The sequence below is a fragment of the Malania oleifera genome, chromosome 3 (assembly GCF_029873635.1).
Source record: "Malania oleifera isolate guangnan ecotype guangnan chromosome 3, ASM2987363v1, whole genome shotgun sequence".
Lineage (NCBI taxonomy): Eukaryota > Viridiplantae > Streptophyta > Magnoliopsida > Santalales > Ximeniaceae > Malania > Malania oleifera.
In genome coordinates this window covers 114,570,997-114,587,692 of record NC_080419.1, presented here as the reverse complement: position 1 = coordinate 114,587,692, position 16,696 = coordinate 114,570,997, and the positions used below count along the sequence as shown (strand labels likewise).

General features: G+C 39.0%; 1 protein-coding gene across 5 annotated transcripts in view; it reads left to right on the top strand.

Annotated features, from left to right (window-relative positions):
* The window catches only part of LOC131150789 (dynamin-related protein 3A-like), a 103,790-nt gene that overhangs the window by 83,256 nt on the left and 3,838 nt on the right, over positions 1-16,696 (top strand). For 4 of the 5 annotated variants that reach the window (XM_058101748.1, XM_058101751.1, XM_058101750.1 and 1 more), the window contains one exon: positions 15,002-15,101. In XM_058101748.1, the coding sequence (XP_057957731.1) occupies positions 15,002-15,101 (100 nt within the window). Of the gene's footprint in view, positions 1-15,001; positions 15,111-16,696 lie in introns of those variants that run through there. The other variant, XM_058101752.1, reaches the window with a different exon arrangement.

Below are 16,696 nucleotides of genomic sequence, written 5' to 3'. Positions count from 1 at the left end.
CAGAGCCAGCCGACTGCTAGGTTTTTTTTCGCTTAGTTTTTTTTTTTTGTCTTCTCCGTTTCGTGGCTGTTGTGGTTTGGTTTTCTCTCCTGAAATTTTTCTCTGTTCTTTCGGTACTTCTGTGGCTGCGTGGCTGTCGGCACAACGGGTTTCTGGGTTGCCATTTATTCCTCCAGTTTATGTCCTTGTGATTCTTGGCAAACAGGCAACAGTTTTCTGTTGCTGTTTGTGACTTTCGGCAAGCAGGCAGGGCAGGTGTCTGGTTTGCCACTTATTTCTCCAGTTTTTGTTGCTGTTTGTGACCCTCGGCAAGCAAGCTTGTGACTTTCGGCAAGCACAACAGGTTTCTGGTTTGCCACTTATTCCTCCAGTTTCTGTTGCTGTTTGTGACCTTCGGCAAGCAGGCAACGGCTTTCTGTTGCTGTTTCTGGCACTTATCTTCTCAGCACAGTAGGTTTTTGGTTCAAGATTTAATTTTAAGTGCAGTTTTTTTGGTTCAAGATTTAATTTTTTAATGCAGGGAGGTTGTTCTTGGTTTTTCTTTGTACCTGCGTTGTTTATTTTGGGCTTCTAGATTTTATGGTGGTCTGTTTCTTTCAGCACACTGTTTTTTTGGCTTCTCAATTTTCTCCATTATTTCGCATGGACTCCGCACCTGTGTGTGCCAAATTTACGAGCAACAATCATTCTACGTGGGCTTTTCAGTTTGAACATTTCCTGAAGCGAAAAAATCTTTGGGGTCATAGTGATGGCATGAATTTCAGCAACTCCGTTCTGCTGAGGGCTTCTACTCACTGTTAGTTGCCTTTGAATGCCTTCTTGCAATAATTCATGAACGGGTAATATATGAATTCACCTCCACGATCAGTTCTTAAGGTCTTCATTTTCATCCCCCTTTGCCTTTCAACGAGGGCTTTGAACTCCAAAAATATTGAGAAGGCATCTGATTTTTTCTAAATAAAATACAACCATATCATTCTAGTAAAGTCATCAACAAAAAGGATGAAATACCTTTTGTTTCCAAGAGATGGTGTTCTTGTGAGACCAAATATATCCGCATGAACAAGTTCCAAAGGAGCTTTGGCCCTCCAAGAAGTTTTGGGGAAAGGAAGGTGGTGCATCTTCCTGTAAATACAGCCTTCACAAACTCCTTCAATTTGATTTATTTGGGGAAGACCACGAACCATATCTTTTTGCTTGAGAAGCTGCAGTCCCTTATGATTTAAATGCCCATATCTGAGATGCCATAGTTGAGATTCGTTTGAAATTTCACTCTTCAAAGCCACTGGACTTGTGTAGTTGATCGAGAGTGGAAAAACCTTGTTTCGAGTCATCTCAACTTTAGCCATCAGTGAGTTCTTCTTGTTTATGATTCTGCATTCATTTCCTTCGAAATGAACTTGATATCCTTTTTGAATTAACTGCCCCACACTTAAGAGATTGTGTGCAAGACTGGGGAAGTCTTAAAGAACATCATGGATGAATTTTTGCTCACTTGATTTGGACTGCATTTTGCTATTGCACCTTTTCCTTGAACTTTTACAAATTTCCCATCACCAAGAATAACGGAATTTGAAGCATTTTTACCAATTTCAACAAATAACTCATGGTTACCTATCATATGACTGCTGCAGCCACTGTCAAGGTACCAAACCTTGTCGTCGTTGCTTTCAGCATTGAGACAAGTGAGAAACACTTGCTCTTCATCATTTTCTTTGCTGAAATTTGCTTCTGAACTTTCATTCTTCTTGTGCCAACAATCCCGGTTTGAATGGTTTGGATTGCAGCACCTTTTACACCTTAAATAGCATTTAGCTGAGGTGTGATTTGACTTCTTGCATATGATGCAATTCTGTCCTTGATTGCTGGACCTTTGAGGCTGAAAATTCCTGTCTCTGCCGCGGCCTCTTCCACGACCACAGGACTGATTATTTTGGCCTCTTTGAGACTGGTCTTGTTGCTGAAAACTTCCCTTCCTCTCTTGATTTTTATGGTTCAAATTGAGCTTTGATTGAAAAGCCTACTCCAAGGGCTGACCTGAAGATCTTTTAATTCTTTCCTCTTGTGATTCTAAAGAACCACAGAGGTCAAACATTGTCATAATTGAGAGGTCTTTTGATTCTTCAATTGCTGCAGTTGCATGATCAAATTTTGGTGGTGATTTTCTGAGAATTTTTTCATTGATCTTTTTTCCTTCTATCGGATCACCATAAGCTTTGATTTGCTTGACTATTTCAGCAACCTTGGAGAAAAAATCTTTGATGCTTTCAGAATCTTTCATTACCAAGCAATCAAAGTTCTTCCAAAGAGATTGTAGTCGGATCGAGACTGTTTTATTACAACAAAACAACAACAAAACCAAGCCTCAGTCCCACTAAGTGGGGTCGGCTATATGAATCCTTTTCTGCCAATTTATGCGATCATGGACCATTTCTTTTGATAGATTCAAAGATATTAAATCTTTACTCACTATCTCCTCCCAAGTTATTTTAGGTCTACCCCTACCCCTTCTACTGCCCCCCACAGTAACTAAGTCACTCTTCCTCACAGGTGCACTATAAGGCCTACGTTGCAAGTGTCCATACCATCTGAGTCGTCCTTCCCTTATCTTATCTTCTATAGGAGCTACACCTAACTTACCACGAATATGTTCATTCCTTAATTTATCTTTCAATGTTATACCACTCATCCATCTAAGCATCCTCATCTCGGCAACTTTTACTTTTTGGATATTATGTTTCTTCGTCCCCCAACATTCTGATCCATATAGCATAGCTGGTCTTATAGCTGTCCTATAAAACTTCCCTTTCAATTTTAAGGGTATTCTACGATCACATAGAACACTTGAAGAACTTCTCCATTTTACCCAACCTGCTTTAACTCTATGCATTACATCATCTTGAATTTCTCCTTCAGCTTGCATAATAGATCCAAGGTATCGAAATCTACAAGTGCTATTTATTTCTTCATCATCAAGTTTAACTTTGTCTCCAATATTCCTCCTATCATTACCAAAATTACATTTCATATATTCTGTTTTATTTCTACTTATCTTAAAGCCTCTAGATTCCAAAGCTTCTCTTCATAATTCTAACTCAGCCTCTACTCCATCCCTAGTTTCGTCAATTAATACAATATCATCTGCAATCAACATACACCATGGAACCTCCTTTTGAATACTCTTAGTCAATTGGTCCATCACTAAAGTAAAAATATAAGGACTCAAAGCAGATCCTTGATGTACACCTATGGTAATTGGAAATTCTCTAGTTTCTCCATCTATAGTCTTTACACTAGTCATTACTCCATTGTACATATCCTTAATGACATCGGTATACCTACAACATACACCCTTTTTTTCTAAAACCCACAATAGAACTTCCCTAGGTATCCTATCATATGCTTTCTCAAGGTCAATAAATATCATATGCAAGTCCCTCTTCTTTTCTCTAAACTTTTCCATTAATCTTCTTAAAAGATAAATAGCTTCTGTGGTAGATCTCCCAGGCATAAAACCAAATTGATTTTCTGAGATCTTCGTTTCTAACCTTAATCTTTGTTCAACTACTCTTTCCCATAGTTTCATCGTATGACTCATAAGTTTAATTCCACGATAGTTATTACAATTTTGAATATCTCCTTTATTTTTGTATATAGGTATTAAAGTACTTTTCTTCCATTCATCTGGCATTTTCTTAGTTTTTACAATTGTATTAAATAAATTAGTTAACCATATAATTCCGTTATCACCCAAGCATTTCCAAACTTCAATTGGGATGTTATCTGGTCCCATAGCTTTCCCATTTTTCATCTTTTTTAGTGCAAACTTAACTTCGTTAACTCTAATTTTTCGAATAAATCTTATATTTTTAGTCTTTTCCTCATTTGACAATTCTAAATTTAAGCCTTCTATTTGGTTTTTGTTAAACAACTTACTAAAGTAATTTCGCCATCTTTCTTTAATATCTTCGTCCTTAACCAAGACAACATCACCCTCACTTTTTATACATTTTACATTTCCTAAGTCCTTGTTCTTCCTTTCTCTAGCTTTAGTAAGTTTAAATATATCTCTTTCCCCTTCTTTTGTACCTAATCTATCATACAAACTATTAAATGATCTATATTTAGCTTCACTAACGGCCCTTTTTGCATCTTTTCTTGCCTCCTTATATTTTTCAAAGTTATCACTGTTTCTACATTTTTGCCACGTTTTATACCAAATTCTTTTTGTCTTAATGATTTTTTGTACATCTTTATTCCACCACCAACTTTCTTTGCTATTTGAGAATCTTCCCCTTGATTCACCTAAAATCTCTTTTGCTATCTTTTTAATAGAGCTAGCTAATCTATTCCAAAGAGTATTTGAATCTATCCCATCCTCTAAGGTCCAATCCCCATCTTTGATCATTTTATCTTTAAATTTTATTATATTTTCTCCTTTTAGGTTCCACCATCTAGTTCTCCTACACTGGTTTATTTTATCCTTTTTCTTCCATTTTTTAATGCATATATCTAACACTAAGACTCTATGTTGTATGGTTAGACTTTCACCTGGAATAACTTTACAATCCTTGCATGATACATGATCTACCCTCCTAGTTAAAAAAAAATCTATTTGACTTATATTTTGTCCACTTTTAAAGGTTATTAAGTGTTCTTCTCTCTTCTTAAAGCAAGTATTCATTATACTAAAATCATATGACATAGCAAAGTCTAAGATCATCTCCTCAGACTCATTTTTGTCTCCATATCCATATCCTCTATGTATCCTTTCATAATTTTTATTATCTCTTCCAACGTGTCCATTCAGATCTCCTCCTATAAATATTTTCTCAGTCCCTGGTATGCCTTGTATAATACTATCCATATCTTCCCAAAATTGTCTCTTAAGATTTTCTGCTAAGCCAACTTGAGGAGCATAAGCACTAATGATATTTATTATCTCTTGTCCTAATACCATTTTGATTTTTATAATTCTATCCCTTACTCTAATTACATTCGCAACACTATCTTTTAAGTTTTTGTCTATAATAATGCCTACTCCATTCTTATGCTTTTCTTTTCCAGTGTACCAAAGTTTAAAACCTGATTTATCGATTTCTCTAGCTTTCTCCCCCAACCACTTAGTTTCTTGAAGGCAAATTATATTAATTCTTCTTCTAATCATTGTATCCACAATTTCCATGCTTTTACCCGTAAGTGTCCCTATATTCCAAGTTGCTAATCGAGACTACTTTATTGTTTCCTTGAAATTCCTTCCGCAGTGTTTCCCATGCGTCTTTAGCCTTTTGAATGCCAAAGATGCGGGGATAGATGGTCTTGCTGATCCCTTGATGAAGATAACTCAAAGCAAGAGCATTATTTTTGATTTTTTCTTTGTTCTAGGCAGATCCCTGAGATGAGGTTGCTGTGCTTGTGTTTGTAGAGGATGAAACATCATTTGCTGAAGTTGAATCATCATACCCTTTTTCAATAATCTCCCATAAGTCTCGTGCAATGAAGAAAATTTTCATTTGATCAGCCCAGTACCCATAATTTTCTCCTTCGAAGATGGGTACTTGGTTTTGAGAATAATTGAACATAGTTCCAGCAGAGGAAGAGGTGCTGGACGACATAGCTCTAATGCCAAATTTTGTTGGAACAGAAGAATAGAAAAACAGAGAAGAAAAATGCTGAAAAATGCCTCTTTAATTTACTGACTTGATGAAGAAATTACATATATAAAAAGCTACAGTGCTGCAGCACTTTTTGCTGGTTTTTTGAGATTCTTTTCGATTTTTTCACTACTTAAAATGACTGGGATAAGGGCACTATTTATAGGGCAGAGTACATGGGGAATAGATGGGAAATTTTAATATTCTAGGAACTTAACAACTCATTAAATAAACCTAGAAACAAGGCAAAGAATATGACAAGTTCCTAGACTAAATAACTCACTCCTGTGCTATTAATGGGTGACAGCTGTATTCCACTTTGAAAAACTGAACAGAACTTTGAATAAGAATCACACTGGCTGCAACTTGCCGACTGAATAATTTTGTTGCTGAATGTTTTGCTGACTGTAAGCTGAGTTTTCTGCTGACTTTTCCAACTAAAAACTGAATTAACTAACTTCAGTAGGTTCACGGCTTTCTCAGACACCCAATCATGATAAATCCAAGGAGTCTGTAGCTTGTCCTTCATGGGCTGTGCTTGATACTTGGATTATGTCTTGGCTTCTTGGTTCGGTTGAGTCACATATTGTCCCCAACTTGTGACCTTATTGCACCGCTCAGTCTATATGGACTTATTTAAAAACAGCATATCATCAAGATAACGGTGCCCGTCGTTTTCAGTTAGAGCATGCGATTACCATGTTTCAACATGACAATCGTTCCATCCAAGACTATTATTCGTGTTTTCTTACTCTTTGGAATGCATATTCTGATCTGGTTAATGCGAATGTTCCTATGGCTTTTCTTCCCATTATTCAACGTCTTCACGAGACTAGTCGTCGTGATCAGCTTCTTATGAAACTCCGTCCTGAGTATGAGTCTGTTCGCTCGTCTCTGCTAAATTGCTTTCCTGTTCCTTCTCTGGATGTTTGTTTTGGTGAGTTACTTCGTGAAGAACAACGACTTACTCAAGTTACTTTGGCACAATCTCATGGTAGTTCCAGGTCTGTCCCTGTGGCTTCTGCTGCTTAACGACGAGGACCGCCTGCGCATTCTAGCACTTTGCAATGTTTTTTCTACATAGAATTTGGACATATCGTTGCTACTTGTTCCTAGAAATTCTACTCTTGTTGCAAGAAGAAGGGTCACATTATCAAAGAATGTCGTATCCGCTTGCAGAATCATCTCATGTGTTGAACTCTGGTTTACTTGGTAATGAAGAACTTCTTTATCTCTTGAGTGTGCCTCTTGCAAACTTGGTAAAAGCAAAACTCTTCCCTTCCCTTTGCATGCTAGTAGAGCTTCTCAGTGTTTTGAGCTTATCCGTAGTGATGTTTGGGGACCTTTCCCGGTTAGTTCACATAAATAATTTAAATACTATGTGACTTTCATGGATGATCATAGTAGATTTACTTGGGTCTACTTTTTTCGCTCTAAATCTAAGGTTTTTTGTACTTTCACTGTGTTTTTAGCGTATGTTGACAATCAATTTTCTACTTCTATTAAGACATTTCGCATAGATTCTGGTGGTGAATATCTGTCTACTGAGTTTCATGCATTTTTGGCTTCTAAAGGCACTATTCATCAACGTTCATGTCCTACTACTCCCCAACAGAATGGAGTAGCCGAATAGAAAAATCGTCATCTCCTAGATGTGGTCCGTACTCTCTTGTTGGAATCCTCTGTTCCATCCTTGTTTTCGGTCGAGGCTCTGAAAACTACTGCTTGATTAATCGTTTACCTTCTCAAGTCCTACTCATGGAGTCTTCCTATTTCCGTTTATTTGCTAAGCAACCTAGTTACGATAACCTTTGTACCTTTGGTTGTGTATGTTTTGTTCATTTACCTCCTTATGAGCACCATAAATTAACTGCTCAATCTGTTCTATGTGCATTCTTGGGATACAATGTGTGTCAAAAGGGATTTGTTTGCTATGATCCTACATTACATCGTACATGCATTTCTAGGAATGCTATTTTCTTTGAAAATCAACATTTCTTTCCTTTGTCCTCTGTGCCCTCCTCTCCTACTGTGATTCTCCCATTCTTTGAGGAGCAGTTCTCAAATCCTTATCCAGTCAATTTTTGTTTTAAACTAGGTATTGTGTATACGTGGCGTCCCCACCCACAGTCTCTTCCGATAGCTCATTGGATACCTGATCCAACCACGCTTCAGATTCAGTTAATTGTAGCACCTCCAGAGCCTTTGGTACATCGCTATTCTCGAGTGTCTGTACCCCGGACATGGTATGGGTTTCCCTCTTCAAGTTGTGGTGACTCTGTTTCAGCTCTTACTGCTGCATTGTCCAATTTAGATATTCCCACTTCCCACTCACGTTGCCAAGTGTCATGGTCCGACTCTTTTCACACCCATGTGAAGGGCCGTGCGGCGCTAGCTAAAATACTCTTGTTTAACTGGCCAACCTATCGTTTACCAATATTCATCCACGAAGCACTTTCATTAACATTCATTCAGATAGTAGCGGAAACAATAATCAGTTCATGAAAGCCGTGGTAAGCAAGTAGTAAACATTGAAGCAAACGTAATTCATTAACAAATCCTCCGTTGACATGGTGTACTTAGCGAGGGAGGCAAGTAGGCTAAGCACGTTGACAATTGCTAGTGAGTTTTATAATGACTGATGAACACTCACCCTCCCCTAAAGAGGTTTTTATGTAATTATCATCCTGGCACTAGGAAACATCAAAGTGGCCGAGGAGTCATATTGCCTTATTTGGCTTACAAAGACTCTACTAGCAGAAAATAACCCTACACTAGTATTTACATGATGGAAACTCATCCCAAGGACACGAGATAAGCGGTCACAGGCAAGCATAATGCCTTGAACAAGCTTAGCTCGTGACATTCTCCCCCACTTATGCGGTCGACGTCCTCGTAGACATTTGGCGGTAGGTACACTTCAAATTTTTCCACGAACGGTTGAATATCTACCGCAGAAATCCAGTTGATTTCTTTGTCATCAAGACATTTTCACTTCACTAAGAACTTCTGCCACTTCTTCCTTGAGGATATGAACTTTTTGTATGCAAGGATCTCTTCAACATCATGTCTGTCAAGCTGCACTATCTTCAACTCTGCTCTGTTGAACTGACTTCTGCTCAGGTCATTGGTGTTGGCGTTGAACGGCTTGAGGCAGCTGACATGAAACTGCGGTCTTCTCCCCTTATCTACCCACTTCTTCATTTGCTCAGAAGCTTTCTCTAGATTGGCTTGGGCAAACTCTGCATTCTGTCTCCCTTCACTGGTGAAGATGTACGCCCTGGGACTCCTTTGTCTGTACGGCTCGCCCACTGTGTGAGGTAACAACGGCAGCTGGCCTGTAACAAGCTCAAAAGGGCTCTTGTTGGTTGTTGAGCGACAGAGCCACATCAAGTAGTTGCACGCCATTCTTCTGGTTGTTGACACAATGGCACAAGTACTCATCTAGTAGCTCTTTGAATCTCTTCATTTGTTCATCTGTTTGTCAGTGAGAACTCGAAGAGATGTCAATATGTGACTTGAATATCCTGAAAAATTCTGCCAAGAAGTTGTCACTGAACATTAAGTCTCGGTCACAAATAATAACTTGGAGAACACCCCAATGTTTCACAACAGTCATGAGGAACAATTGTGTCGTCTACTCTGCCAAACAGTACTTTGGTGCAGCCATGAAAGTACCATAATTCTTCCGCTCCCCCTTGTCTTGTTGGCAAATGAGACAAGTTTTGGTATAATCAACCACATCATCCAGCATGTGCGGCCAATAATACCTCCCTAGTAGTCCTGCCATTGGAGTCATTCTCCGCGAATGCCCCTCAACGAACTTCCTGCAGTATTTAGTAAGACCAAGAAAGAAACGCAACTCCTTCACTGTCGTGGGGATCTTCCGTTCTTGAATCATCCTTTCCTTCTCCATACCCCTCCGAATACGACCTTGTTGCTTCGCCGAGCGAAAGAGAAATTCTCCTTCTTCAACATCTAGACTGTTTCCCCTCAGCCTGTCGAACACCTTCCGTAGATGCTCTTCATATTTCCTCTGAAACAACACCAATTTTCCCAACTGTGTTTTGGAAGGGCGAACACATCCTGCTTCCAATTCATCAAGTTGCTTCCCCATCTCTACTATCTCTCGAGGCGCAATCCGACATGGCCCCTTAGGTGGTTTCACTCCTGAAACAACTCGATCTCATGCTCCACACCCCGTAGTGGAGGTAATTCGTGAGGCAACTTATCCGGCATCACTTCCTTGTACTCATCCAACACCGCTTGGATGGTCGTAGGCACCAGCTCTTTGCCTACTTCTTTGTCTACCACAATTGTGGCTAGACGTGTCTGCTCACCCTGACCCAATCCCTCATTGAGTTGTATGGCTGAAAGGGACTTCCCGTCGTCTCCTTTCGTTGTAACAACTTGCACCATGCACGAGTGATCTCCCACCAGACACAAGGAACCAGCCGAAGGCATCAGCACTGCCCTCGTCCCCCTTAGGAACTCTATTCCTAGAATGACTGGAAAGTCATCCAATGGCACCGCTGTGAAATTCGCATGACCTTCCCACTGTCCAAGTTTTACAGTCACTTGCTTGGCTACTCCCAGAGTAGGCTGGGCTACAGAGTTAACTACTTTCATGCGTCCTGTATCCTTCTCTAAGGATAAGTTGAGTCTCCATGCTTCCAACTACGAAACAAAATTATGAGTAGCCCCCGTATCCACCATAGCGCGAGTACTCTTTCCATTTATCCTCAAGTCCACAAACATTAACCCTTTTGCTCGTGTAACTTTTGGTGTTTTTTCCTGCTTTTCCAATGCGCTCACTAGCTGCACCAAACCCACCCTCGGGGCATCATCCTTTTCCTCATCGTCTTGCACTGCCTGCTCTGCAATGGAAGCCTGTAAAGCATTAAGTGAGGCTTTGTGAGGGCACTCAAAAACTCTATGAGGCCCACTACACAAGTAGCACGAAATTTTACTCTTCCCCTTTCCATTGGGTGTGTTGAACCCTTAAGACGACGAAACTTCCTTTGAGGTTGATGATTTAGAGTTGGCTCCCCCACTATTGGGCTTGCCATTCTTGAAAGACTTTCCACTGTTTCCCTCTCCGTCAAACTGTTTGGATGAAGCGGTATCATCACCAGCGTAGTCAGTCAAGCGTTTTGCAGCCGCTTGTGCAGTTGACAAGTCTTGAACCCTTTGCCTATGAAATTCAGTTCTTGCTCACGGTTTCATCCCCTCCAGAAAATAGAATAACTTGTCCTTCTTCGACATATCCCAAATATCCAACATTAAAGCAGAAAATTGTTTCACATATTCCCTAATCGACCCCGTATGCTTGAGATCTCTCAGTTTTCTCCTTGCATTATACTCAACATTCTCAGGAAAGAATTGAGCCTTGAGCTCTCTTCAAGTCTGCCCAACTATCAATTACACAACTTCCATTTTCAATTTCTTTATACTTGGTACGCCACCACAGTTTGGCATCACCAATCAAGTACATAATCGCAGTATCCACCTTTGCCTGTTTTGAGGCCATCCTCACAACGCGAAAGTACTGCTCCACATCAAATAAGAAGTTCTCTAACTCCTTGGCATCTCGGGCACCCCTATACGTCCTGGGCTCTGGCACCTTGGTCTTGCTAACTCCCAGAGTGTTGGAGTTCCCCATAGCAAGAACCATCACATTCATCTTTGCATCTAGATCTGCTATCCGGGCCTGCAAAGTTTCCACAGTGTGGTGAAAGTCCTCTGACATTTTACTTGTCAAACTTGCTTGATGCTGCTGTGATCCCATCACTTCATTGACAAGTCCCCTCAGTCGGGCCATCTCGTTGGCCATATTGTTGGTTGTCTCTTCAACCTGTGCTTCTAGTGCACTGATTCTTTCAGCGTTGTTTGGTGCCATGGTCACTTACTAAAGCTTCCCAAATCCAACAACAAAAGCAATCGAATTCATGTAGCAACTCAACCTTGGGCTCTCACCAAGTGTCACCGACTTGGCTCTGATACAAATGTCACGGTCTGACTCTTTTCACACCCTTGTGAAGGGCCGTGTGGCGCTAGCTAAAGCACTCTTGTTTAACTAGCTAGCTTATTGTTTACCAACATTCATCCACGAAGCACTTTCATTAACATTCATTCAGATAGCAGTGGAAATAATAATCAATTCATGAAAGCCGTGGTAAGCAAGCAGTAAACATTGAAGCAAACGTAATTTATTAACAAATCCTCTATTGACATGATGTACTTAGCGAGGGAGGCAAGTAGGCTAAGCACGTTGACAATTGCTAGTGAGTTTTACAATGACTGATGAACACTTATCGTCCCCTAAAGAGGTTTTTATGTAATTATCATCCCGGCACTAGGAAACATCAAAGTGACCGAGGAGTCATACTACCTCATTTGGCTTACAAAGACTCTACTAGCAGAAAATAACCCTACACTAGTATTTACATGATGGAAACCCATCCCAAGTACACGAGATAAACGGTCACAGGCAAGCATAATGCCCTGAACAAGCTTAGCTCATGACACCAAACATGATTGTTGGCGATAAGCTATGTAGGAAGAAATTGCCACTCTAGAGGCCAATCACACCTAGGAGGACATTAAGCCTTTCCTCCCACCATTGTTCCTCTGGTTTGTAAATGGGTTTACTTAGTCAAGGTCCGATCTGATGGAAGTCTGGATCGTTACAAAGCTTGCCTTGTTGCACTTGGGAATAATCAGGAATATGGTGTCAATTATGAAGAGACCTTTTCTCCTGTGGCTAAGATGATGAATGTTTGTACGATTCTGGCTATTGCTGCTTCTAGTGAGTGGCCTCTACATCAGATGGATGTCAAGAATGCTTTTCTTCACGGGTATCTTAAAGAGTGTATTTATATGAAGCCACCTCTGGGCTTGTTTCCCTCTCCAACTTCACATGTGTGTAAGCTTTGTCGTTATCTTTATGGTATTAGACAAGCTCTGAGGGCCTGGTATCAGACAAGCTCTAAGGGCCCAGTTTGATAAATTCCGCACCACTTTATTACAATTTTCATTCAAGAAGAACAAGTGTGACACTTCGTTGTTTCTTCGAAAATCAGACATGGGTATTGTTGTTTTTTTGGTTTATGTTGATGATATTGTGATTACTAGTTCTGATTCGGCTTTACTTGCTCAGCTCAAGACTTATCTCTCAAGAGTCATTTCATATGAAAGGTCTTGGGTCTCTCACATATTTTCTTTTTCTTGAGGTGAATCGTAGTCCCTCAGATATTTCACTCAATCAACATAAGTATGCTGGTGACTTGGTGGCCATAGCTGGCATTCAAAAGAGTACTTTTGTTGATACTCCCATGGAATTAAATGTCAAGCTTCGCAAAGAGGAGGGTGATTTACTTGCTGATCCCATTTTATATCGGAAGTTGGTGGGTAGTCTTATCTATCTCGCCATTACTAGACCAGACGTTTCTTCAGACTCCTTGTCATCTTCATTTGGCTGCTGTCCGTAGGATCATATGCTATGTTTAGGGCACTTTTGCCCGTGGTTTATTCTTCCCTGCAGGAAATTCTACTCGCCTTGCTACTTATAGTAATGCTGATTGGGCTGGTTGTGCGGATACACATCACTCCATCATTGGTTGGTGTGTGTTCTTAGGTGATGCATTGATGTCTTGGAAGATTAAGAAGCAAGACAGAGTTTCTAAGTCATCGACAGAATTTGAATATTGAGCGATGACTCTTGCTTGTTCTTACAATATTTGGCTTCGAGGCTTGCTTGCTGAGCTAGATTTTTCTGAGATTGATCCTACACCTCTACATGCTGATATACGAGTGCTATCAAGATCACGGCCAATCCTGTCCATCATGAGCGCACGAAGCATATTGAAGTCGATTGTCACTCTATTCGTGAAGCATTTGAAGCTCGTTTTATTTACTTTCCTTGTATAGCATTCTTGTAAAGTCTATATATAATATACAGAACTCAAGGCCAATTCATTTGGCCATTCACAAAATATTTGACGGGAATAACCCCATTATGCTGTACCTTCTCTAGTGAAAGAAACATCTAGAGGTATTAGCTCTCAAACGAAGTAGAACAATGTGATTGGGTGCCCTAAAAGTGTCCATTCAAGGATTCAACGTTTTGCAGAGTGGGATAGATGTAATTTTGTTGCCAGCCATCATTGTTCCTCCTCTTAGAATGGGTTGAAGAAATGGCTGGTTCATTTGTAGTGTACCAAGACCTTCCTTTCTCTTTGAAGTCATATCATTTCTTGTTGATCAAGACTCTTTTTTTGTGACTTGTCACCCATGGTTCCTCAAAACTCAAGAAGGTAGTTAGAGAATTGTCACTGGGTTTGTGATGAAATGTGAGGATCGGAGGTAGGGTATGGAGGTATTGGTATGGGAAAAGAAAGGAGAAAGGTATGGGTTGCTTGGCGGTGATTTGGAAAACAACGTTAATGCTCGGCAGTTAAGGAGAAAGGTACAAGTTGATTGGAGGTGAAAATGGGAGTATGTTGGAGCTTCCAAGTACTCTCATCCCTTTTCTTGACTACAATTCCTTCTCAGTGAAGGATGTTTAGGTGTTTCCTTTACAGATTAAGGGTTCATCATAATTCTAAGGGCAGTTTTTTTGAGGTGGAAATCAGCCTAAGGGTTGAAAGATACTCTGTGTTGTTCCCAGAGGTTTGAAAAGGGATAGGTGTCACCGTTGCAGATTAACACACATCACAATGTTTCCAAATGCACTTTCTGTATGCATCATATTTGTAGGCGATACTGTTCCATTTTGCACATCAAATGGGTCATGAGTGGGCTGTATTTCAAGATTGAAAATATATGTGGATGCAATCTCATTTTATGGATGTTTCTTTGTAGTTATAAATTGTTTGTAAATTTCCTATGAAATATTTGTGCATGACATATGTATCAGAAGTGAAGTTCTTAGATTTGTATGATACAACCTACAGAAGATTTCAGTCCATAAGGAATCTTTTATCCCTTTACCAAGTTGTCATGCAGAATTTAACTAGTATCATTTGACTTCAGAAATACCAACCGAGTAAATTGGTTTGGTATACTGATTTTCTGCAGAACCTAACATAAACCTGTTTGTGTTATTTGTTTAATCATATGGAAAGATACCCTACTGGCTTGAATTATACAGGATTGCCTTCTTTAACGTGGTTTGAATTCTATAACAAGATTTTTCTTTATTTGAAAAAGTTGTGGTGGCATAGTACGCAGCCTAGCACTAATAAAACCTGTGCTGCTCGATGATGAATAAAAAGTTTTCTTCTTGCTGCATATATGAACATGTTGCACTCGTACACTTCTGAAACAGTCTGTTAGTGCATATGTAGGGAAAATCTTTTTGAAGAGATGTTGCAAGAGCAGGATGAGGTGGTAAGAAGAAGAAAATGTAACCAAGAAAAGTTTCATGTTTTGCAGCAGGCTGTTCAGGTGAATTAAAAATATTTTTGGTAGTTTAAAGCATTGCATATATTCCCATCCTAGCATAAATACTGCATCTTTGCAAAAAGAAAGGCTTGATAATCACCAGTTGCCGTTAGTTTCCTCCATTTCTATATTGTACATTTATCCTAGCATAAATATTGCATCTTTGCAAAAAGAAAGGCTTGGTAATCACCAGTTGCCATTAGTTTCCTCTATTTGTCTTTGCAAAAAAAAGGCTTGGTATTAGTTTCTTCCATTTCTCTATTGTACAATTTTTTTTTTATTGGTTATCGATTTATCATTTAGTGATGAATTACTATGTTTTGCAGTTTTGCTCGCTCACCTAAACAATTGAAAATTTTTCAACTGTTTTTCTTCTATTTGCAATCATGCATTGTTATTTGATGGAGATCTTTGCATTATCTTCATTCTTGATGAACTAGCACCAAATATTTTTGAAAAGCGTGACCAAAAACTAGTCTTTTGTTGGGGCCATTTTGCACGTACTCAAAGATTGGTGACAATAGGAGTTAGCGTTGACATGAACATTCTTTGGAGTATGATAGTAAGTTCTATTGAAAGGATAAGAAAAAAAAAAGATGTTTAATCTAGGGAAAAAAGAACATGGTAGGATCAAGATGCCCAAAATGCCGTGAAGACAAAAACAACATGGTTTAAAACAGGGCAAAAATATTAAAAATGGATATTTTGAGGGGTATAAAAAGACAGAAAAAGATGCCAAAAAAGATTAGTGAAGCTAAATATGGAGCATATAACGATTTATATATTAGAATAGATGGAAAAAGAAGGGATAAAAAGGATATGTTTAAAGTTGCTAGGGCTAGAGAAAGAAAATAGTAAGAGGACTTAATTATATCAAATGCATGAAAAATTAGGATGAACAAAGTTTTGGTTAAATAAGAAGATATAATGGCAAAGTTACTATAGTATGGTATGTAATGGAAACCAAGTAGTAGGCATAAACTTAGAATTAAGAAATGAGGGCAACTAAAAATTCAAGATTTATATGCAAAATTAGAGTTAATGAAGTTATTTTCACATTAAAATAAAAAAAAATAAAAAAGGAAAACTATAGTATGGATGACATCCCAATTGAAGTTTGGAAATGCTTAGATGATAACGGAATTATTTGTTAACTAATTTATCTAATACTAGAAATAAAGAGATTCTCAAAATAAAATATTATGGAATTAAACTTTTAAGTCATACAATGAAACCTCAGAGTCTAATTGAACAAAGGTTAAGATTAGAAACGAGGGATTCAATCAATTCGGTTTTAATGCGTGGGAGTTCAAAAGCTATGTCTTTAGTAAGAAATTTAATGAAAAAATTTAGGGAAAAGAAGTGGGACTTGTGCATGGTTTTTATTGACCTAGAGATATCTCGTGATAGGGTACTTGGCAGAAGTGTTCTATGGTGGGTTCTGAAAAAAGGAGTATGTAGTAGGTATATTGATGTCATTAGGAACGTGTGTGATAGGGCAAAAACAATTGGTAGGCCTATAGGTAGAGAGTTTAGGGATTTCTAATGACATTAGCTGTACATCAAGGATCTAATTTGACTTCGTATCTTTTTGCACT